Raw genomic sequence first — 26,045 nt, forward strand, 5'->3', positions numbered from 1 at the left:
TTCCTGAAAAAAAATCTGAAGAAACTTCCGGAGGAAATCCTGGAGGAAGTTCAGGATGGATTCTTAAGAACTGAATGAATACTTAAGAACATGGAACTTCTTCAGGTATTGCTGCAGAAACTTCCGAGAGAAATGCAGGAGGTAATAACAGAGAAATTCCAGAGTATACTTCAAGAGTCATTCTTGGAGAAAATTTCGGCAATATTCTTGGAGAATCTTCCAAAAAATTTTATTGAGCAACGTTCGGAAAAATTCCTGGAAGAACGTCTGGAAAAATTCATGAAGGAACTACCAGAGGAATTTGTGGAGGAACTTTTGGCTGAACTTCCGAAGGAATTCTTGGATGAAGTTTCGCAGGAATCTCTGGGCGAACTTACGGAGAAGAACCTGGAGGAAATTCTTAAGGAATTCCTGGATGATTTTTCGGAGAAATCCTTGAACGATTTTTTCTTGAGAAGTTGATAGAGGAATTCTCAGGATCTGTCTTATTTGGAGAATTAAAATTAAAAATGACAGTTCGAAAATAGAAAAATCACCCGGTCATAAAAATGACTGGTGCTAACCAGCTGTTCCAATAGGACTTCGATGATTTTTTTTTCGATATCTGTCAAAAGCAATCTTGCTGTGCTAGCAGGGTTATTCGATAATTATTGAAATGTTAGTTTAAGTTTAATTTCAGTTTAATTTTTCAAATGAGACAGCCCCTTAGAGAAAATCCTTGGAAGTTCAAAGATATTTCAAGAAGAATTACCATAGAAATCCAAACAAGTTTCCTCTGAATTTTCTACTGAGTCGTTAATTAAAATTCCACCGGTTTTTTTGTAGATTTTTTAAAATTTCTTTTAAGAAGATTGTAAAAATTTACCGTGGAAATTCTGAGAAATATTCATTCAAGAACAATTTCAATTTGTTGTCGACATTCGTAAGGATTTTCTTTAGAAATTAATTGGGGCAATTTTCTTGTGAAAATTAAAATTGTGGGAGTTCAGAAGATTTTCACGCATGAACTTAGGAAAAAAACTTGATGAAATTAGGAAGAATCAAATTCAAATTTTGTTCGGTCAAATTTTGAAGGATTTTCTTTGATTAATTATTTTAGTGATTAATTATTTTGGAGCATCTTAGGGGAAATGCTACAAGGTTAAAATAATATTATTCTTCCATTTACTTCCACTATTCACTTTTTATGTATCAACAACCAGCTACGTATTTCGTTTCCTACTTGGAAACTTCTTCAGTGTTTGTTATCGACGGATTTTCTTTATTTCTCCATACAGAAATTATTATAAATGTCCACGGTTGTACTGAATTTTCAATTTCTATTCTCTTTAATTTAGACAAGAAGTTCTTCATAATTTTCATCATAAATCATCCTTATTTTATACAGAAAATTCTTCTAAGTTCTAACTGAAAATTCTTTTAATAATCCACGGAAAATTCAAAGAGTTTCACGAAGTCTGTTCCCATTCGCTATGGGACTTCTTCAATGACTCTACATTCCAACTGGAACTAGGCCAGTCGAGAATGTTTCCAACCCGAAAATATCCTAGACCAGACCGAATCTCCGGATCGGCAATCCTACGCCTTTGCTCGCAAGGCTACTGGAGACCCCCATTCTCTATGGGTGTTCAGAGGAATGTCATATGGAAATGTCGAATAGATCACATGAATTCAGTAGAAATCTAATAAAAATGGATCTAGCTCAACCGTTGAATAGATTAAATCAAGTGATAGAAGAATTCAGTCTATATTTGCCGCTTGAAATAAATTAGATCGGTCATTGCGTTCCGAAGTAATGATCGAAATACCTTTTCAAAGACACGTTAAAAACGCCGCCACCGCTGAACGAATGCCGCCTTCAAGAGGTTCCTCAATAGCACACTACTCAAAGTTAAGTGCGTTTGACGTTTAAAATGCGTTACAGTTATCAACCGGCTAATGTAAATCTGTGTAAATGTATTTTTTATGTTTGAGATGTTAATCCCGGGACAAATACTATTAAAACTTTTATAACATTTATATGATTTGCATTTTGCATTTTTGTCGCAGAATTTAAAAGTAAGCAATAAAATTGTATTTTTTATTCGCTGGCTTATTGATTGTCTTCAAATATTTTCAAACAAGTAGATAAGTCTTCAAATATTATGAAAAGTCTTCAAAATGTCTTCACGAAATAAATGTCTTCACAGAGATTCAAAAGTCTTCAAATTGAAGACATGTCTTCAAATCTGGCATCTCTGTCCATATATGGGGTTGTTCGGGGCTGTCATTTTCTCAGCAGCTAGATTCATTTTTTATACCAGTCAACTGTCAAAAACTTGAAACTGGTATAACGCTCAGTTCTTTTTCTCCAGATTTGAATAATTATTTCATTTAATTGAAAATTTTAAAAGCATGTATTGAACACTGCTGGAGGAATCAGCGAGTTTGTTCTATTTTGCTCCATTTTCGAACTAGAATAGTGGTCGAAAATTTCAAATGAAACTGAATTATACTTTTACATTTTAAATTTAATTATAAACTCATCATTTTTTGTTTTACTTATTTTTGCCGATGAAGGCATCCTCAAACCTCGGAATTTTTTTTCACGGACGAGGAAAATAAAAAATCCAGCCCAATTTAAAACAAACGGGAACCAAAATCCGGTGGAAAATTTTTTCAATAATATTAACAATAATAATGAAGCTTTGCACTCACTTTAACCACACCACTAAGGTATCTGCATGCAGGCACTGTTAGTTCTATTGGTTGCATCGGTGATCACACGAGTTTGTATCAGCTAAACACGGATCATTTTCCCCACCCTGCGAGTAAATCGGTTGAAGATAAGTGCCTATAAGATTAGTGAGAATCCGCGCTTTCTTAAAAACAAATCGGTTTAAAAATAAAAAGAAGCTAAAGACAAATTGATGAGAAATGACATTTCCGTTAATGGCATAAAATAAGTGCTCTTCCAATCACAATTAAACATAATTAGGCGCTGTAGGCCTATTTAATCCGGTGTAGTTTTCTGGCTCGGATTTTAACCTTAGTGTTTCGTTTGCCGTTCTGGCTCGATACCTTCCGACGTTTGATGATGTATTACCTTGCACATAACCAATACATTTTGACATTAGCTGAGTGAGCGGTATTCGAATGCTTGGTGCATACGGCACACGATAACCGGTTGAGACAGATTATTACGAAATATTGTGAACATTACACTCTTAGATTTAGCCATAGTTTCATCATTTCAATTTCACCAAAATAATTCAAAATCTTACTCTCAAACTCAATATTCTCCCTTACTAAATTACCCCTCCCAGCCAATATCGAGTAAGGAAGAAATCACTTTAGTTTTATCCTTGATTTCTTTGATAATGAAACCTCTTCCGAGGCCTGGTCGTCAGTTTATTTAGAATCTCTTGCATATTGATGAGTGGATTGTTATAACTGAGAGAAAATATTAATGCTTTGTAGAAGATGTGGCAACTTACTGCTTGACTATTCCTCAGGGAAGAACAAATACGGTAATAGACGATAAACAAAGCCAAAAACGCGAGTACATAATTGAATTTAAGTACCTAAATATAAATACACGAAACAAGGTCAACACCAATTCAATTGATCCCGTTTCTTGCGTTCGTGAATGTACCGACATTTCCACATCATCCGCTATTAGCCAGCGTGCGCGCGGTCGGTGGTAGCCTGCAACTGTCACATCAAAGTCACCGAGTTGTCACTGTCACTGTTGGGGCAAACATGGGAACCGTAGTCGGGCGGTGCCTTTGTTTGCGGTTAAGGACTAGGCATTCGGGTACGGCACACTCGTTAGTAATCGATCGAGTAATGGAGTCTACCGCAGGCAGGCGCCTCCCAAACACTAATGAGTTTCCAACGAACAAATCGGCCCGGGCTGGAATGGCAGGGTGTGCCATTACGCCATTACGTGACGGCGTCATTAATCACATCGGTTTCGCCGCGAGTAGTGTGCTACCGTCGCGTTTATTCATAATTGATTAATTAAGCAGATATCAGAGATGAGTGATTACCGGGTGGGGATCGTTCTCGTATGTATGTGGGTGTCCGCAAGCGACACACCTCATACAGTCTGTTCGCCGCCATGCGATTGCGGATTCGAAGCTACAAAGATCTTTTAGAGTTTTGACGCACTGGGCTTGCATTGTACGGAGGCGAACGCGTGGGTAGGCTATGTCACGCGGCCATAATTACGATGATCACGCTTCAGGGGGTCTAATTATACATCCTGCGGCGGAATCGATTAAAGTAAGCTCAGCTCCAAGTTCCGAGACATAGCATAAAATATGACATTACATACCGGCGGCTTTCAAGTGAACCAATACAGCAATCAGCAAAGCCACACAACACAAAACTCTACACAAGTTTGTCAAATACGCGCGTCGTTGGCGGTGTGCTCCGGTGCGGCAGTTTGGTGTTGGTTTTCGAACCCTTTCTTCCACGGCGCGCATAAACCCAGCGAGAAAGAACAAATTGAAACTCCAGACGCAGAACAAAAAAAAAAAGAAAGAAAGAAAACACCGAGAGCGCCATCTCGCGTGGGGCGTGGCAATGCTTGCACTTCATGCGCATGAGTGGGATTCGTTGTTTGCTGTTCTCTCTCGCGCGCGCTCACACGCGCGTTTTGGCCCCTCGTGTACGTCAAGCCCGGAAAGGGAGACAAAGCAACACCGCAGCGAACACCAAGCGCGGAAGATCGCAAGACACCACCACGGAAGATCAAAGACAGGCCGCACCGGAGGACCGTGCCCCTCTCTATCAAATAGTATGGATGTGGAGTAGACAGAGCATGGAGTCCGGTTTGTTTTTTCAATTCACGTTGTTCCACTGTCCACAATGTTTATTTAGCGTCGATGGTGGCACATACCTACACTACATCGCACCGGCATACTGCGCTGGGTCAGGCCAATACAAACTTGGGACACGGTGCGTTTCTTCGGCTCAGTGAACCGCGTTCATCGTCGTGCCGTTGAGTAAGCTCCTTATCACGAACACATCGAAGTTGTTTGTTTTAATAATGGTCGAGAGCTTGTTTTTTTCTTTTGAGTTAATAGAGCATTGTTTGTAAGAATACTGTGATTTAGCATGATCCATCGATTAGTAATAATTTCATGGAAACGTCCTAAATTTTGTTGGATTTAATTTGACCATCTGACATTTTTTGAGATTTTTATAATTGAAGAATAAGCAAAACATCTGTTTTGATAGTATACTACCCTGCAACGCAAAAGAGGGTTGAAATCAGTACGTCCAGTGATAATTAGCTAATGATACGAACTCTCTTATTGAATAAAATAGTGCCAAGTGTTGTTGATTTGTGTTCTTGTGTAAAGTTCATGAAATGCAAAAATATGGTTTGGTCCTTGTAAAAATAACTCAATCTCGGAATGCTTACAGTACCGTTACCGTATTTAGTTTTAGGCCCTGATTATTTTGTTCATACGGTCCCACGACGACCTGAAAAGGAAACTTATTGTACATCACCATCATCATCACTACGCTTTGCTAACTTCATGAGCTCAGCTCTACTGACTCGTATATTGATGTATGAGATTAAGTTTTTCATATTGAAACTGACTTCGGTAGCCGACAACTGACTAATGATCTTATGAATTCTATTCTTACGATTTGAAGAGCTGCTATCCAGCGATATTAATCCCAGCTATATTCAACTGAAAGTTCTAGAAACTAATTAACATACCCATAAAACATCTGCAGTCTTCGGCTATCAATTCTTAGATGTTCGTGGAAGCGAACCCAACCAAATCAAATCCACTAATTTCGGGTACAGCAGAAGCCTTGTTGCCACTGGTGAATGGTTCTGGAAGCCAATTAGAGACATCATCAAACATCAACCGCGCACTGGCTGGCAGCCGGCCACAAAGCTGCCTTGCCAACCCATTCAAAGCAGCTGTACAGCTAGCAACCCGGCCGCAGCACCACCGCCTGCCGCGCCGACCGGCTGTCATCAAAGCGTCATTGACGGATCAAAGCAGTCTTGTGCAGTTATTCGCGTCATTTAGCGACCGCGCCGCCGCCGCCGCCGCCAGAGACCATTTCTCAGAAGTGACGATTTCGACTGCTGGGCCAATTAGCCGCCTCTCACTTTGCGGCCAATTTGCGCTGGGACAGATTAAAAACTGCGTCGGTCGGGGTCCGCATTTTGAATCTGAATCCATTTTGTTGTGTATAAATGGATAAAGGCAGAAAAAAACGGCAGCTAGTCGTGAACAGTACAGCGCACTCCCGCTAATGCGGCAATCATATGAACTAGCGGGATGTGTGTTGATTAAATGACCCATAGTAATGATCCAAATAAATTGCAGTTTTCAAATTAATGTTAATCTGAATCAAAAAGCAGCCAAATTATTTCAAACCAGTGAAATCCACATTAGCGGGTTGTCAGATTAAAGAGATCCAGATAAGCGGGGGGATACTGTACCACCGAAAGATGTCAATTGGTCTCGTTGTGTATCCGGCGTTGAAGCTAAAAAGAAGAAAAATCGTTTAATAATTTCCATAATTTTATTGCATTTTTAAAGGAAACAAAAACAGGGGAGACCGCCAAAGATCTTTTGGCGGTTTTTAGCGAGGAGCGCAAAAAATGTCTAATATATTATCGTTTAATTTAATATTTCCTCTGTCGGTTTCAGCAATACAAAAAAAAGCATTGAGGAAAAAAAGTTAATTAGACCTCATTTTGCAGCGTCCTGCAAACCTGCATGTGTCTTTGATAAAAGCCGCACTTTTATAGGATCGGATTGGCAATGACAATATGTATAGATATGCTGCGATGCTAACGAGTTTGACATGACAGATGCCTTCAACTGGATTCAATGGCACTCATTGAGTGCCACTCGAATCCATTGAGGAGGGCACGAAGGCTGTGTGTGGGGGATTTCGTAACACTGACTCGTCAGTATATGAGCAAAATAATTTGTAATTCTAATGAGAAATTATTTTGGGGTCTTCAATTTTCAACGTAAATTTTTACTTTTTTCGAAACAAACTCTACTGAATATAATTAAATTGAATTAAATTTGGCTTAATTTACGACGTGCTCGTAAACTGAGCAAGTTTATGAAAATTTATCCCCAATCTTACGAAGCGAAAACATTGGAATTGTTAATCAGATGGCTCTTTTGCGGTCAAGTAATGCCAAGTTCTCACTTTGTAGTGAACAACCGGAAAAGGTTTAAGCTCATTAGTGAAAAATATGAATTAGTGATAATTTATCTACACTGCATTGCCTAGTGGTGCGTTAGCGTCGCTTCAGAAGGCCCAAATTTTATGACCTTTTAAGCTTCTGCATCACCTCTCTGAAATCAAGGTAAAATCATAATTTCATCCTCCTGTTTCCAGACTTCTTGATGTCTGTCATGTGGTTCGGGTCTCGTTCTCCTAAATGGAATCAAATAACAAAAAGAAAGTTAAATCACAATAAAATTTATTAATTTACAACAGTGAAGAAGCCGCTGCCGCCGCTATTGCTGCCAGAAGCGGCGGCGGCATCTTTGTTCTTTTATTTTAGCAAGCCAATTAACAAGTTGTTCCTTCCCGTACCAGCAACCGTCCTCATTGGTTATATTTGTTTGTATAATTACAGAGCAATCGCATTTGAACCTATTTGCCAACCGACCCCAACCAAAGAAGAAGAGGAAATCTCGGACGGCCTTTACCAACCACCAGATTTTCGAGCTGGAGAAGCGGTTCCTGTACCAAAAATACCTGTCGCCCTCGGATCGGGACGAGATCGCGGCGGCACTCGGCTTGTCCAATGCCCAGGTAGGTTCCCGCACCCTTATCGATTTGTTCTAGTTTTTCCGAACTCCTTCTCTTGAAAGGTTTTGTGGGATCTCCGATCGAACAAAGTCGCATTTCGACCGCACTCCCTCCGAGAGTTCACAGATCAAACACAGACACAAACAACTCGTAAAACATCTTGATTGATTTTCCTCTCATCCGTTCTCTCCCCTTTTTTCCCTTCCTCTTTTTTTATGGCTATAGGTGATAACCTGGTTCCAGAATCGACGTGCCAAACAGAAGCGCGATCTGGAAGAACTGAAGAAGGATGTGAACGCAGTCGAGGTGCTCTCGGCCCACAAAACCTTTCTCGAGAACATTGGCTTCCGGGAGGCGGGTTCGCCGTGAATGTTGACGGAAAAGTAGGTTTATTTTTGATTTGGTTTCTTTGTGCGGGTGTATTTAGTTTGCTAGTGGGACACGGTGAAGGGATGCGTGGTTGTTTTGTGCCGTTATTGTCACCGCTATTACCAGCCCATGTGATTTACTGTTTCGGCGTTTGAATTTCTCTACGCAAATACTTGAACACAAAAATTTAGATGGAATTAAGCCACTTCTAGGGAAGCTCAGATTGATCTAGCTAGTGACTAATACGGCATCGATACACCATTTATATTATAACTTCCGAGTACAGTAACTGTCCAACAAGAAAAGAAAAATGCTTGTCGAATTGAGTTTTTTTATTCGAATTGGATGATTGGATAGCATAAAAAGTGTTTTGTACCTTTCAAAATCTAAGGGATCTTCAGTAGCCATGCGAGCAAAGGCATAGGCATTTCCAATCCGGAGATGGTGAGTTCGATTCTCGGTCCTGTCTAGGAAGTTTTCGGGTTGGAAACTTTCTCGACATCCTGGGCATAGTGTTTCTATTGTACTTGTTGCACACGGTAGGGGAGGGAGGACAATATGCCCTACTTAAGCAAAAACTGCTCTAATGTCTTAGCTGTAACGTTTTTCATGGGTATTTTTACCTCATAAACAGCAGTCAAACAATAGAGCTAGCCGATGCCATATTATTATTTAGGAAAATCTTAATCATATTGATGATATTCACATTTCAAAAAGTGTGATATTTCGTTGCCGGAAAACTCATGAGGGAACAAAGTACCACGCGTCAGCGAATCAGCATTCTGGTATGGACCGTGCGTGGAGAAGCGTAGTGCATTGTATGTTAGTCCCACTAGGGCGTTTTGACTCGCCGAAATGTTAGATGTTTCATCAAAATGTGGAAAATTTCGATTTTTCCTATATTCCTATCAATTTTTCTGACTATTCCAATTTTATAAGATGAGATTTCATTTCGAAATAAAAAATTTAAGCAAATCTATCAAGTGAAGTACTATTTTTTTTTAATTCTTTGATTTATTTATGTTGTTGCATGAACATGTATTTATGTTATGCATAAACAACATCTAACGAACCCACATATGTAGGGAGCGGGACCATTTGGGCAGCACCCCCTATTCCCGTCCGCAACGTTAATAACTCGACCGCGTTCCAACCAAATGGCTTGATTGTTTGTACATCACTAGATATCGACAGAAACTAAACATGTACTAAAAAACAAGTAATTCGGTTGTAATGCACTCGAGTAATGAACGTTGCAGACGGGAATAGGGGGTGCTGCCCAAATGGTTCTCTACCCTATATCATGATGTGCTCATTTGAATAATTCCAAGAAAATTGATTTTCCAGTTAGCCTAATTTGTAAATTTGAAAATAACATTTCAAAGTATGCCAATCATCGTTTCTTTTTCCACCAACTGTTTCCATTGTTTACCCTTTGACATTAACCACAATCAATTTCCTTTTTATAAGGGGGTTCATGGTTTTTCTTATTAAAGCTTTGGCTATCAAAAGAGGTCTTCTAGAATTTGAATCTGAATGTTTTTTTTGCACTTCAAATGCATCATTAGCACCGATCCGGTGTAAAAGTGTAAAAGTTGAAATGCTTTATCCGGACCTTATCCAGACGCTTGTGATAAGTGTGACGATCTATACGTGTGCCAACTTTCATCTTTCCAGGGCTTTCTATTCATATGGGAATGATGTGCGTCGATTCAAGCCGATGTATTCTACCACAGTTACATTATTTCGATCATGGTTAGTATCTGTAGATTTCTAGTAATGTAAAGAAAATCAAGTAATTAGATTGAAACGCGACTGAGTAATGAAGCTGCTGAGAACCGGAAACATGTGTTTTGAGGAGGAGAATATTTATAAAATATGCAAAAATATCCACTGCCTACCGATGGGAATCGAAACCACACCTCCCAGTACGCTAGACGGTTTTTGCATTTCTTATTAATATTCTCTTTCCCAAAACACATGTTTTTGGTCGTCAGTATCGTTTTACACATAGTAAAAGTAAGACGAAAGTCGATAACTTAAACTTCCAATGAGTAATGAAAGTCGGAGTTAAGAATAGGGTGTGTATATAAATGATTTGAAAGAAAAATTCTTTAACCTTCTCCTATAGCCCAAGAGTTCATTTGTATCTTTTAAAAAGCATTCCGAACTCGCTCTAACTTGCAATATATGTCTCATTCCATTAAATATTTTCAATTTTGTAAATTTAATAACTTCGACGAAGTTCGTACAAATAGCTTTATCAAAATCAGCAAAAAATCATTTGGTTCCTAAACTACAATAAAGGAAAAAAAACAAAGAAAGGTAGGTCGCAAGCAATGTGCAAACCGGAGAAGGGTCATTTGGTCGAGTGCCACTTGGCCAGAACAACACGTTAGGACAAGAGTCATCTAGTCGATTTCTATTTTACCGAATTGAAAGTTTGGTCAAAAATGCCATTCGGCCGAACTGGGACTTACGACCGAACTGTTCATTAGGCCGAAAATGTCATTCGGTCGAAAAAGTCGTTTGTTCGAACAGATCATTTGACCGAAAATGGCCGTTTGACTGAAATGGTCGTTTGGCACAAAAAGGCCAAAAATGTCATTTGGCCGAAAATATTATTTGACCGAACAGACCATACGGTGTTTCTGTTTTTTAAAATGCCGTTTGGCCGAACAATAATGAAAGCAAAGTAGGAAAAAGAAGTGAAACGTCCTACTTTTGATTACTTACTTCTCACTTCACTCTGTGAAAAGTAAGAGAAATGAGGATTTTCTCGCTTCTCACTTTTCATAGATAGTTATTCACTGCACACTCTTCACATTCATTATTGTTCGGCCAAAGGACATGTTCGACCAAATGACCTGTCCGGCCAAGTGACTTTTTGGGCCAAATGACCAGATTGGCCAAACGGCTTTTTTGGCTAAAATACCTGTTCAGCTAAAATACATTTCCGATCACATGACCGGCTCAACCTAGTGACAAACTACTTAGGCCAGATGGCTTCTTGCTTAATGGTTTGTTCTGTCAAATTATGTATTCGGCCTAGTGGCCCTCATCCGAAAATTTTTCAGCCTAAATGGCTTTCTGAGGTATGGAGGACTTCCGGCCTCACGGCCCATCCTTAAGCTTATCTAAGTCCGCGAAGGCTGCCGAAGTATGAACTATGACAGCACATGACAGCAGACAAAGTATGCATTTGAGTACGTTATGGTTGTTCTGAGGTAGACCAGTGCGCTGCCGCCGGTAACTTTTCCACGCCGCGGCCGCAGTCAAAAATGAGTCGGCGCGCCATCGAATGAAAAATGTCTACGCCGCCACCTTTTTTTAAACTACGCCGATGGCTATGAAGGACTACTGCGGCAGTTGTTTATAGATTTCGTTCAAATTTCTGGATATTATCAGGATTGGGTTCCTGTAGGTCATGCATACATATATTTAAGCAAGCTCCTATGATAACTCATATGGAACATTGAACATTTGTGATATTTAATCTAATTTTCCGGAAAATACAGGAATTTTTCTTCGGGAATCCAAAAAAAATGCTCTGAGATCGCCTTCGCGAACGTTAAATTCGTTAAATATGTTTTGTCTCAAATCAGAAAAAAATACTTCTAGAATTTCTATTCGAAATTCTCCAGGAATTCATTTGGCAACTCGTTTACTATTTTTTTAAGAAGAACTTCAAGAGATCTCCGTCGAGAGTTCTTTCGGTAAATCCTTCAAACTCATCAACAATTTTTAATCACAACTTATCCAAGACTTCCTTCGCGATTTCTTTTCCATTAGTTTCTCCGTTTTATGAAAATTATTAAACTCTTTAAGTGGAATGTTTTCACCTGTCATGAGACGAGCTTAGTACTATTCCATTTAACGTTGTGGAAGTTGCAATCATTACACGTATTTCGATCTCAAGATTTGACTCGAGTCAAGTACAAAACACTGAAGACGAACATATCTGGTAGGATTACAACGTGGTGGAATTATATAAATGGAATAGTACTAAACTCCAGTGGCGTTTCCCTAACCTCAATCTACCTATGCACTGGACTTAAATTTAAGGAATTTTCGTGCAAAAATGTATAGAATAACTAGATTTCGATTAGTTTAAACGACTCTGATAATTTTATTTTCCATTTGGGCCGTGGAAATATCCAAATTTTCATTTTTAGTGTCATTGCACAGGTAAAAAGTGAGGTTACGCGACGCCACTGCTAAACTCGTCTTATGACAAGTGAATTCCACCGTGTTTTCCGAGAATTGATTCGCAAATTTCTACAAAAAGAACTCTTTCGAAGGTTCTCACTGGTTGACCTGCTTGAAAAATGTCCAAAGAATTTTTCAAGAAAAAATTTGTGACTTTATTCTGAATGTTTTTAAGGAGTATTTCTGGACCAATACGCAACGGAGTACCAGCGGGGATTTCTAGTGAAATTTAAGAGGAATTCATAGAAAAAATCCCTAGGGACCTCCTGGTGAAACTCCCTGGGAACTCCTCCTGAAATTTTTAGAAAAGTACTGGAGTAATTCGCGAGATAATTTCGAAAACAATTTCTGACAAAATTTACGGACGAAATACTGTGGGAATTTTATACGGAGTAATCAGAGGAATTCCCGGAAATGTTTGGGAAATCTTCAAAGGAATTAATGGAGGTATGCTTATCCGATTTATTGAGGACTTTCAGATGGAGTAATAGGAGAATATCCGGGAATTCTTGGGTAATTCATAAGGGATAAATTTAGGGCAGAATTCCTAGAAAATTATTTGGTGGCATTCCTGGTTAAAATTCCCGAGAAATTGTCCAAAAGAATCTCCAGTTTAATTCGTGGAGTTTTGGGTAGTATTTATAAAAAATCGGAGGAAATCTGGCACAAATTTTCAAACGAAATTCAGGAAATTTCCGAAGGAATACTTGGAGGAATTTTGGAAGGATTTCTTAAGGCAGTTTCTAGTGGAACTCTTGATCCAATTTGTGTGGCCTCGTGCCTTCGGAAAAGGACCAGTCGAATACGTTAGGTAATGGACCAACCAATAAGAAAAAACTGCCGTTATGAAATGAGCAGATCGCGCCACCGTAGACATGTTCTGTCAAACACACACGAATAGAAATATGCGTATACAGTGACGCCGTTGTTTTGATGCTGTGAGTGCCTTGATTGATCCATTGACAGGGACAAAATAGTACTTAAGTGTCGTCCGTAACTAAGTAATCAGGGGAAAACTGGTTCCTTTGCAAACATGTTTTAAGTCATGGCCTACTGACGCTCAATTCAATTTATGCCACGTTGGCGCGAATGCGTTTGGCGAGTACCGCACGACGTAAGATCGATAAGATAGATAACGGCAATGGATATTATGCATATTACTCACTGTCAAACGAGAATTCAAAGACCTATAAATTCATTACACACACATTTTTTTTGTGAAATTCTTTTGGAAATTTCCGGAGGAAGTTTAGTAGAGAATTTCCGGAAAATTTCGGAAGAATTCCGGGTTAAATTTTCAGAAAAAAATCGTGTGCAGTTTTCTATGGAGGCAATTCCTGGAGCAACTCATGGGGAAATTTTGGAGAAACTTCGTGGGTAATTTCCGGAGTATCTGAGGGAAGAATTTCCGGAGGAGCTACGGGGGAAAATACTGCGGAAGATAGGCCTGAGCAGCTTCCTGTGGGACTCTTGAAGCAATTTAATATGCATTTCCTGGGGAAACTTTCGGAGGAACTAAAGGGAAAATATCCGGAGGAGTTCCGGGAGAAACTTTCAGAGGAGTCCCGGAGGGAATTTCCGAAGTAACCACGGAGAAAATGCTATCGAAAGTATTCCGGGAAAAATTCCGCGAAGAACTTCGGGAGGAATTCTTAGAGGAATTGCAGGATGGATGAATTCCTGGAGGAAACCTGAAGGGAATTTCCTGTGGAGTCCTTAGAGAAACTTTGGAACGAATTCCTAGAGCAGTTTCCGGTGGAATTCCTACTAAATTTTCATATGACTTTACGAACAAATTCCTAAACGAATCTTCGGAGAAATTAATTGTTATTTTTTTTAAGCAACTCTGAAGGACTTCCTGGAAAAATCCTTGAGGATTTCTTGTAGGAATTTTCGAAAGAACTCTTGAGGGTCTTTCCAGATATTTTTTAAAAAGTTACAACAATATCTGATTCGGACCACTGTTCCACTCTGATGTAACCATAGTTGATTAAGTGTTAATTTGAAACCCATGAGGACGACCGCATTGCTAAATACCTGGCGCGTTCATATTGAATTGAGTCCCATGATAGTGACCGTAATATAAATTTAAACTCAATATGAGGCTCTTATATTCGAGTGAGCACTTATTTAAGTCTTATGTGGGCTGCAAAGCTATAGATATGAGTTTCTCTGTGGCGCTCATAATGGATCGAGTACTTACCTGGCTCCCATGAGGGTAGCCGAAGCGTAAACATAAGTACAATATGATTACTCTGAGTCGTTCTGAATCTCATGAGGGCTACTACAGTGTAGAATAATTGACGCGTTCATATTGGTATGAGCACTTATCCGAGTCCCATGATAGCGGTCGAAGTATGAATTTTAACAAAATGTGATTGCTTTGAGGCTTTCATATTCAATTAAGTGCTGTTGAGGCATTCCACGGGGGCATGTCAGTCGATCCTGAGCGACCATTTCGAAAATATTTGAAACTCTGCACAGTTTTTCAATTTCATCTAAATCGTCATTTTTCGATATCAAATCTTCATATTGAGTCACGACTAACTTTTCAAAAGGGTGTATGTGAAAATGGTTCAAAAATATTTAAAAAGCTGCACAGCAAAAACGGAATGTTCGATTGTTATGATTTTTTCAGCAAAGTTAGACAACTAAATGGTGATTCTTAAGAAAATGTGCACAGTAAAAAAAAAAATTTTTTTGCCTTTAAAAATATCATTTTTGTCACAAAAACTCAAATATCTCAAAACCCTATCTTTTTTCGAACGTAATTTAAAATAAAAACTATAATAAAAACGGTCCATTATATTAGCTATCTACCATAAAAATTTGGTGATGGTAAACTAATAAACAAAAAAGTTATGACATTTCAAACATTTCACAATTTTCACATTTAGTAAAAAAAATTTTTTTCTGTGTAAGCTATTTCGAGAATTGCAGTTTGATGCAGATTTTATTGTTAAGGGACGTGATTTAAACAAGTTGTTTTCATGATATTTTGATTTAATTATTCATAGCATCTATAAGAAACTTAGACACGATCCAGTGTTGTGATCAAAAGTATTGATAGTGTCATAATTTTCATTGCACGTGACTGGCGAAAAATTCTTTTAATAGTGTTGAAACCTGTTGATAATAACGTTGATAGAAACATATCAGAAATGTTATTTTTAAGACAAAAGCTGCAAAATCAAAGATTTATATACACGTGTACGTCTATAGTTTACCTGCAAAAAATATACCTCTTAGAAAATAGACTTTATGATCGGGAGGAAACGGGTATCTTCAACAACAACAAATGCATGATAGGTACATACCATGACAATGCTCACGAAAAAGCAAAAAAATTACTACTACTAAGGTTGTTAAAGATCTTATAGTATTTTTTTCTTCAGTCAAGCAAATGACACCAAACTAGTCAGTAAAAACTTAAAAGTGATTTTGTTTATTGAAATATTACGAACAACATGAGTAGCCGCTTTCTCAACTGTTGTAGGCCGTTTGATGGAAAAAAGTGTTCAAAAGAGTTACGAAATCTCACCGAAAGCACCATAGATAAACTGAAAGCGACTGGTTATGCTCCAATGTCCACATTGGATACAAATTTACGCATTTGCACGTCCTGCCGTCTAAACGTTGACAAAAGAGCAATCTGTATATCATCGGTTGAGCAGAGCGCAGGAAGTTCGAAAACGACAGCAACTGAGGAATTGCCAGATGTATCGACAACAACTGAGGAATTACCAGAAGTATTAAGTGCTGAGAGCCTTGCCACCGTACCATCAGCGAAATCTGTTTCAACAAATCAATCGGAAGATGAGTGTATCCAAAAGGTCAACATCGAACGCTTTAACGAGGGCATAGCTGGGATAAAAGTGACTCCGATTAAATGGAGTAAGATGGACTACGTTTATTACCCGGAGGAAAAATACCGTGAAATAAACGAAGCTGTACGAAGAAACCTCTTCAAATTAGGACCTGATGATGTGGAAAATACAGACTACGATGAGGTAATTATAAATATGAAGGAAAGGTTCTCGAATGCAGCTACGACAAGGAAAGAAAAATTATTGATTTTGTCGATGCTGCCAAGTTCGTGGTCTATTCAGGATGCCATTGATGAGTTCAAAACCAATAGAAATACAGTAAAAGAGGCAAAACAATTGAAGAATAACTGTCTTTCAACCAAAAATACTAGGTCTAGTACTGCATTAACAGATGAGACAAAAGAAATAGTAGTTCAATATTTTGAAGATGATGAAGTAAGTCGAGCTATGCCTGGTCAAAAGATTATGTATCAGTAAAAAGATGGAAAGCGTCAAGCAATCCAAAAACGATTAATGATGACGACTTTGAAAGAAGCGTACACACGCTTCAAGGAAATTCACGATAATATTAAAATAGGTTTTTCCTCATTTGCAAGCCTTCGGCCAAGGCAATGTAAGCTTCTTTCCAATTCAGGAACACATAATGTGTGTGTGTGCACAACCCATGAGAATATTAATCTTATTTTACATAGTTTGAAAAGAATCAATTTAACAAAGGATATTAAAATGTTAACTGGTAGTCTTTGTGTGAAAATACAACATCAAATTGCTATCTACGATCTTGTTCGGATTGTCCAGATTCTTCATCATTGGAAAATACTTTATTCGCTGAGTTTGAAGAAAAATATATTGATCAGTTATCATTTGAGCAATGGGTGACCACGGATAGGTGTGACATAGAAACTATTGTAAAACCTGTAGATGAGTTTGTGTCATATTTTTGCTTGAAATTAGAAAGTTTAATCCCTCACGATTTCATTAAAACAGAACAATCCAGCTTTTTAAAAAATACGAAAAATACATTACAAAATGGTGAATTTTTAGTCATTTGTGATTTTTCTGAAAATTACAGCTTTGTATTGCAAGATGAAAAGCAGTCCCATCACTGGAACGTACAACAAGCTACAATTCATCCATTCGTTATTTATTTTAATGGAAGTATGCAAATTGAACACTTAAGTTTTATTATAATTTCCGAAGATTTAAGACACGATTCAGTATCCGTAAACTTGTTCATTGAAAAAATGATTACTTTTTACGCGTTGATAAGGATAAAGAAGTCAAAAAGATATATTTCATGTCTGATGGAGCAGCGTCGCAGTACAAAAATCGTAAGAATTTTTCGAGCCTTTGTCAATTTAAATCAATGTACGGAATTGATGCAGAATGGCATTTTTTTGCTACATCACATGGCAAAGGGCCTTGTGATGCTATTGGAGGAACAATAAAGCGCATGGCCACAAGAGCAAGTTTAGCCAAAGAACGTGAGCATCCAATTAAAACTGCGAAAGAACTTTTTGATTGGGCAAATCGTAGAAAAGAAAAAGATTTAACCAAATTATCATTTTGTTTTACTACTACTGAAGAGTACGAAATGAAGGCTTCGGAGCTCAGCGAGCAATTTAATAACGCGAAAACGATCCAAGGAACCCAAAAATTTTACTGTTTCATTCCATTGTCGGAAAATAAAATTAAAGCAAAACTATACTCAAACTGTGCTGATAATAATTCAAAAGTGTTCGATATTTTAAAAAATTTGAATAAAAATAAATAAAAAATAAGTATTAATAAACTGTTTTCATGATATCATAACCCATACCAAAATTCAAACCCAAAACTCTTAGAGTTTCTATAACAACATTGTGTAACTGCCACATTTAATTTAATACTTAGGATAATATTAATTCATTTTATTTATTTATACATATAATATTTATACATATAATATACATAATATCGATGAATACATAAATATGGAATATCATACAAACAACTTGTTTAACTCACGCAAGGCCCTTAACAATAAAATCAGCATCAAACTGCGATTCTTGAAAAAAATACACGGAAATTTATTTTTGTTTACTATATGTGAAAATTGTGAAATGTTTGAAATGTCATAACTTTTTGTTTATTAGTTTACCATCACCAAATTTTTATGGTAGATAGCTAATATAATGGACCGTTTTCCCTAAAAAAAATTACGTTCGAAAAAGATAGGGTTTTGAGATATTTGAGTTTTTGTGACAAAAATGATATTTTTAAAGGCAAAAAAATTTTTTTTACTGTGCACATTTTCTTAAGAATCACCATTTAGTTGTCTAACTTTGCTGAAAAAATCATAACAATCGAACATTCCGTTTTTGCTGTGCAGCTTTTTAAATATTTTTGAACCATTTTCACATACACCCTTTTGAAAAGTTAGTCGTGACTCAATATGAAGATTTGATATCGAAAAATGACGATTTAGATGAAATTAAAAAACTGTGCAAAGTTTCAACTCAATAAAAATTTTCTTAAATTTTGATGCTGTTGCTTGGAATCGCTCGTTGAGACTCTCATCTCTGTGTTGAGTTTTTATCTGAGTCCCATGAAGACAGCCAGGGTATAAATTTGAGTACGATATTGATGCTTTGAAGTTCCACATTCTTAGAAAATATCACCGACTTTGGTAATATGTTTACCAAGAACAAACAAATACGGCGGAAAAATCGGCCAACAAATCCCCGATCTGGGGTAGGATGGCCAAGTATTTTTTTTAAATAAGTGAAATACTTCAAATGAATCAGTGGAAAATGATTAGAAGTGAACTCTAATTTTAAGAAAAATCACTTTAATAAAGTCCAGAAAAAGTTTTAAAATGGGAAAAAGGTATTGTTCATAAAGAAGTTTTACTTGTATTATGCACGACACACTCAATTCAAATTTTGAAAAATTGAAATTTTGACGGCAGAGTAGAGGAATGCATTTTAAATACATACTTTTCCTATTCCAATAGCCTAACTGTATCATGCATGAAAATGTATGGACACTTCTTCAAATCATTGAAGAAACAAGATTTCTTTTGCTCGTTCGGTTCTTCGAAAGGCTGGTGTGGACAAAAGAGGTGTGGACGCAGACTCGTACGCAGTTACACTTAAGCATGTTCGACGAGGAATGAAGAGAATCTCTTTCCTAAAGTAAATTCTTGCAACTGCTAAAAAACAAGCCTTTATTTGTGTCGTGACTAGACACATATGTGAGAAGAATAGTCTGTCCTTTTTTACGAAATATTATCAACAGGAAGTTGGCAGACCCACTCTTCTTACCCATTTCATTTCAATTATTATAGAGGCTGGCTGCTCTTCACATAGTAATAACCTTTCTTAGTTATTTTGATGTTTATACCGCTAAGAGTGGCAAATATAAAGTATTGAAGTCAGTATTGAAGAATTTAGCAAAAATAATGAGCTTTTGAATTTTAATTGTAGGATCAGATAAAACATTGCTTAGTTCTTTAATAATGAAAAACAAATTTTTCATTGATAGAAAAATACGAACTCATTCGATGTTGAATAAAACAATCAATCTCTCCTCACACCACATACTCTTTATTCATTTGTTTCCCCTTCTCTTCCGTTCCCTTTCCGCAGGTAATAACCTGGTTCCAGAACCGCCGGGCAAAGCTCAAGCGGGACATGGAGGAGCTGAAGAAGGACGTCGAAACGGTCAAGGTCCTGTCCGCGCACAAATCGTTCCTCGAAAACGTAAACGACATGAACATCCTCAAGAAGAAGATAATGCACGACGACGGTGGCAGTCCGCACAAATAATATCCGCCGGAGCCACCGGTCTTCGCCGGTGGCGGTGGCAACGTTGGTGGGCATCGCCCGCCGCCGGCTTCGATCAGTGCCGTTATCGGGCCGTGCCCGGCAACGCCGGCCGAGCAGCAGGCCGCCACCAAAACGCTAATCAATCTCACCACGTACGGCCGACTGCTGCAATCGATTGCCTCCGATAAGACTTGAAATCCCTCCCAGTGAAATGCGTGTGTCAGTGCCAGCATGCGGTGCAGTGCTGCCAGTTTCAGATTTACTTACGTGTGAAGTTAACTACAAAACTGTTGTAAATTCCTAAAGCTGTGAATGACTGAAGTGTGAAAGCGAGACATACTGAGCGAGTGGTGACGAAAATTTGCCCAGTGTTGATAGTTTAATCCTATTGTTTAAATGTTGTTTTAAAGAAAGAGAATTTTTGTCTTTTTATATACCAATTAGATAATTTATTCGATTCGAGGATGTTCCTCCGGTCTCAGTATCCTGTGTAATTTAGTAGGATAAGTCGCTTAATCCAGGTCGAATCGTATAGATACGTTAGTTTCTTATCGCTCGCAGTAAGATTCTTGTAATTTATGTGTACATTATAGCAAATAAACACGAAAAAGTGAACATCGAGAGACTAAGCATATTGATCAATGAAATTAGTTATACCTGATAGTTCCATATTCTATGTTACTGTAAATAGCATCCGATCATCGAACAAAGCTTGAATCGTTCTTCTTTATTCGAGTTTACTGCAATACATCAGATACAATGTCATGTGCATACGTTTGAACGACTGCTAACCTAAAACTCGCACAAGCGTTTGGATATAAATAAATTTTGATGGGGCACCAAGAAAACGTTCCTAGAAAAGCAAGAATGCAATAATAATCAGTTGTGAGTGGCGATACTTGATTTAATTAACGATCCCCAAGAAAGCAATTGTTGTAAATAAACGCTAATGAATTGGATTAAAAGCTCAAGTGGTTTTCTCAACCTTAAAACGAGGGGTCGAAAAATATTTTATGATTGCACCTTGAAAATTAAAATATTTCCATTTAAATTTGAAAATTGCAAGTCTCAACAGTTTATTGGATTGTTTTTTATAAACTCCAAATTCTTGCTCAATCATGACATTTTATTTATTATCAGATAAACGTAAAACATCTTCCAAGATTGCCCCTCAGCAACTCGTTTTAAGGTTGAACAACATGGCAGGAGCAGGAACCATACCCTCGTTCGTGTCGCTGGCCACAGAAGCCGCTGCCGTTGGTAACCAAAACGAGTATTAATTGAAAAATGAAATGTAAAATAATGTTCCCTATATAGCGTTATTAAAAGAGCGCGTAAAAGTGGGTAGCTTAATTAACTGTGATTACGGGAGACGGCAGCGGCGAACTGGCAAAAAGACGAAAGTCGTGCAACAGTGTGAGAAGTGAAATGAAATATCATCCAGTTTTCCCCCCTTTCTAGAGTAGCAGTTGTTGCAGTGGAATGAGTTTAAAGGGTACGAGTAAACAAGCGGACTCATGAAACAAGAAAAATTGTACATATTTTATCATTATTGAATTTTTTCCTTCTCCGGGAGTTTCGTTGTGCTAAGTACAGCCAAATGGCTCCATTGGAGCGAGTACTAAAGAAGATGCGTAATCTGGATCAATCAAACGGCAAAAGTATTTCTAACAAAATCAAATTGAACAAAACTATGTACATGAAATGCTTTATGATATGATCTAAGCTGAGTAAACATGTGTAATAAGTATGAATCGAAAACAAGTGAGAAATCACAAATCAGATGAAAAAATATAAATCTCTAAATCATACTCTACTGTGTACATCAAAGATACGAAAATTGAGAAATCCCTTGAAACTCCATTTTTCAAGCATTTTATTACAAACCGGTCCTACATGAGGAGGTCCTTAAAGCTTGCATAGTTCAATTCGGCGTCTTCAATAAATTAAAGGTTTTGCATCCACGATCTACTTGGTTGCCAGACAGCTCGGACAGGACATCTGTTAAATTCAATTCATAGTGTAACTTTATTTGACATGAATAAGTAGGTATATGGGTATTTTGAAAAGATATTTTAGTTACAAGCTAAAGATTGTCGATGTTCGGAACATCTTTTGCGGGCGAGAATAGGGCGCTAATAAATGTCAAGGAAGGAAAAATACATACAATTCGGCAGTTCGGTATCCAACATGTTTCGGACATCAGAACAAAGGGGAACTGAAGCGACAATCTTTATCTTGTAACTAAAATTTCTCTTGTAATTTGGCATTCCAGTCGCTCAGCAATACCGTAGAAAAGTTAACTTAGATACAACTGTGATTGAATCAGCGAAGGCAATACAGTTTCTTTACCTAAAGTGAGTTGGTTTGAAACTTAATTGAAGTAAAGCTCGTATTCATTAAAAGTCAATAAATATTTCAGCTATTCGGCAGCATATAACATTGAATCTTGTTTTGGTAGCTTTCAAACGCCTCACTAACAGTTACTACTAGAAAAGTCAAGTTGAAGGTACAATATAGAAATGGGAACGGTACGAAAGTCCATTTTCTGTTTTAGCTCTAGTATTTACTAGATCATGAGAAATATAGTAAAAGATACAAAGTAGGATAATGAAACGGGCCTGATATTTAACCCACGGACTTCTGAGGCAGAAACGGTAGCCATATGACTACCAAGCCTACTTTTTTCAACACATTGCATTGGTTTTAAACTCCAGTTAAAGGCACTCCTGACGGAATCCAAATTTTAAAGTACTCTCGTTTTCAAGGGCACACCATTCAATCCAGAAGCAACGCAGAACTGTAACTTTTATTACTTCACGCGTGCTGCGACGCAGCAAAGCTGAAATAATAAAAATGACAGTTGTGCGTTGCTTCTGGATTGAATGGTGTGCCCTTGAAAACGCGAGTACATACTTTTAAATTTGGATTCGGAAGGAGTGTCCTTAACTGTACATTACGGTAAACTGCCCCCAATCAGAGTTATTATTGATTTTAGTTTCAACCAACAGTATTTTAAATAAAACATTTTTGTTCGTATGAAAAAAATTGGGAATACTTTGTTTTTCAGTTAACGGGTTTTCAAGATAAATAATTCTCGGGTACTTATTCAAAAGGACGTATGTGATTTTGTAAACAAAGATTCAAACGTTGATTTGTCCAATCTGATGGCACTCCCACGCAAACCATCACTACAGACAGGCAGGGAAAGCCTTCGGCTACCTGTTGGTGGTATTGGTTTGCGTGGGAGTGTCATTAGATTGGACAAATCGACGTTTGAATCTTTGTTTACAAAATCACATACGTCCTTTTGAATAAGTACCCGAGAATTTAAGATTTTTGAATGTTTAGAAGATCTGTTCGCTGATAACAATATTGTCGGCAACGGCGTGATAGATCATTTCCAATCGACGGCAACGGTAAGTGTGGTATTTATTCATTAATTAAACTTCTTTCGTCAATATTTGATGTACTTGACGATGAATTCTTTCGGGAATTTCTTGAGGAATTCCTCCGGAAATTCCTTCAAAAACACCTTCGAAAATTCCTCCACGAATTCCTTCGGGAACTGCTACAAAAATTACTTGAAAAAATCCTTCTGCAATGTTTCCAGCAGTTCTTCTTCTGATTGGCATTACATCCCCATACTGGGAAAGAGCCGCCTCGCAGATTAGTGTTCATTGAGCACTTCCACAGTTATTAACTGCGAGGTTTCTAAGCCAGGGTTACCATTCGTATATCATGAGACCAACACGATGATACTTGATTATGCCCAGGGAAGTCGAGACAATTTCCAATTCGAAAATTGCGGCACCGGCACCGGAAATCGAACCCAGCCACCCTCAGCATGGTCTTGCTAAGTAGCCGCGCGTCTTACCGCACGGATAAGGAGGGCCCCAGCAGTTATTCCAGTAATTACTCCACAAGTTCCTCTAGAAAGTCCTCCTTAAAATCCTTCGAATATTTCTCCAGGAGTTCCTGTGGAAGTTCTTCCCGTAATTCCACCGGAAATTACCTCTGGCATTAGTGAACAGGGATTCGCAGTCTACTGACCACGCATTGAAGTCACCTGCTACTACTAATGCTTTCAGACCAGTGCGCCTACAAGACTTTCTAATACCCTAGTGTACTGGTCTGTATTCCATATAGGAGGAAAGTAGCAGCTACAGAAGTAGACACCGTTTGCTTAGGGTATTATGGAACCCCCATCGTCAGAAAATGAACCTATTTCCTGGATTGGGTACCCGAGCAGACGAAAATAGCTCAATAATATCAAATCTTGATAAGATAGCAAAATGAGATATGGACATGATTGATATAAGAGATAAAAGATCAGACGAAAATATCTAAATTTTGCACTAAAATATCATGAGGAGATCAACTTATGCTATTTGTAAGAAGTAATCAATATCATGTGCTATTGGTTTGTTCTTATCCAAAACATATCTTGATATTGAAATGATATTTCGGTGCAAATTTTTGATATTGTTGCCTGTTCTTTTATCTCTTATATCAATCAAGTCCATATCATGTTTTGTTATTCTGTTCATGCCTTCTGCCCGGGTACTTTTCGCATGTCCAGACTGAAACTGTTCTGGACGTGTCCGCAATCCACCTGCCGTTCCCAGCTTGGATGCAATACGGGTCCGAAAGCATGAAAACATCAGTCTTGCTCTCATATAGGGGAACTGTGGGTAAAACCGACACTGCGGGTAAAACCGACACCACTTCAAATCTCTGATTTCAAGTGATTATCGGACAGAATTTCGACACACTTTGAATAAACGTTTGATTTCTTGTATTTCTAATCATTTTGTAACTGGCGGAGACGTGTAAGAGTCATAATAAACAGACAATTAGCATTGATCATCATTGAGGAGATGACTTATGTAAAATTTTGGCATCGGTGTTTAAGCTTTTTCGACAATAATTTGTTGAGTTTCAGTATTTAATCCATCTCTGATCCATAATTGAACATCATTTTGTGTATGTTGTGGAAAAATAGTTTACTTTTCTAATTATAAACATTCACATGTATCTTATCATTATTATGTTATCAGTTGGGGTAAATTCGACACCTGCCATCGAATCACGATGGTTGCACGATGGCTGCCATCGAATCACGATCACACGACCTCTGTTTTATTAGTCACATCATTCGCATAATATAATTCAAGTATTGGAAAAGTGGGCGCCGGGGAATATAACTTAATCATTGACTGATTACTTACCATATCATCATTGGGCGTGACAATAGGTCTAAGGGGTAATATTGAGTCAACAAGGAAAACCTGCAGGTCGGATAACAAGAGCACTAAAAGAAGAACCGTATTTTTAGGCTTATTTTGCTCTTAGATATATTCAATCCGTTCTCTAGTTTTGTTCTTTCGTGATCCGTTTCCTCCTGTAGACATGTAACTTGGTACCTACGGAACTAGCCATTTTCATTTCTTGTCATAACTGCACCATATGCATTTAATTTCAATCGCCGTTATAAACAACTTTTTAAAATAAGTGAAATTCAAATGTAGATCAATATTTACAGTAGTTAGTAAACTTGTTAATAACATTCTTTTACTCTATATATTTTCCACCGGATCCACTAAAGAAAAGAAATAAAATAAAATATGATATGTGGTGATGATTTTAAATATATGAAATTTTGTTCAACCATCGTTTATGAGTGACCCCTAAACATGAATTTCATACACAAACATCAAAATAAATGTTGTTAAACATTTTCAATTACGTGATAATATCATTTAGAAGTGTTCTGATGTTCGATTCCATAACGACTCGATGTGTCGGTTTTACCCTCATGTGGTGTCGATCTTACCCGCACCCCAGCTGTTTGGACTGGAAGATGGACTGTTCGCGTTTTCATTATAAATCAAATTCTATTAAGAAATATTATCCTGAGACCTGATGGACTGATGCATGAAGAGCCAAAGTATGCTTGTATGAAATTTCTAGACCGAAAAATTGCTTCATAGATTGGGGAACTGTAAAGTTGCTTAAGGTGTCGGTTTTA

At 37.7% G+C, this 26,045-nt stretch overlaps 1 protein-coding gene across 2 annotated transcripts in view; it reads left to right on the forward strand.

Moving 5' to 3' along the window:
• The window catches only part of LOC134206433 (homeobox protein B-H2-like), an 81,069-nt gene extending 59,244 nt beyond the window's left edge, over positions 1 to 21,825 (forward strand). Inside the window, exons 2-4 of one of the 2 annotated variants that reach the window (XM_062682157.1) lie at positions 7,625 to 7,803; positions 8,026 to 8,183; positions 19,835 to 19,973. In XM_062682157.1, coding sequence (XP_062538141.1) covers positions 7,625 to 7,803; positions 8,026 to 8,169 — 323 coding nt within the window. In that variant the 3' untranslated portion in view covers positions 8,170 to 8,183; positions 19,835 to 19,973. Of the gene's footprint in view, positions 1 to 7,624; positions 7,804 to 8,025; positions 8,184 to 19,834 lie in introns of both variants that reach the window. The other variant, XM_062682153.1, reaches the window with a different exon arrangement.
• Positions 21,826 to 26,045: the final 4,220 nt, after the last annotated feature.

This window comes from Armigeres subalbatus, chromosome 1 (genome assembly GCF_024139115.2).
Source record: "Armigeres subalbatus isolate Guangzhou_Male chromosome 1, GZ_Asu_2, whole genome shotgun sequence".
Taxonomy (NCBI): domain Eukaryota; kingdom Metazoa; phylum Arthropoda; class Insecta; order Diptera; family Culicidae; genus Armigeres; species Armigeres subalbatus.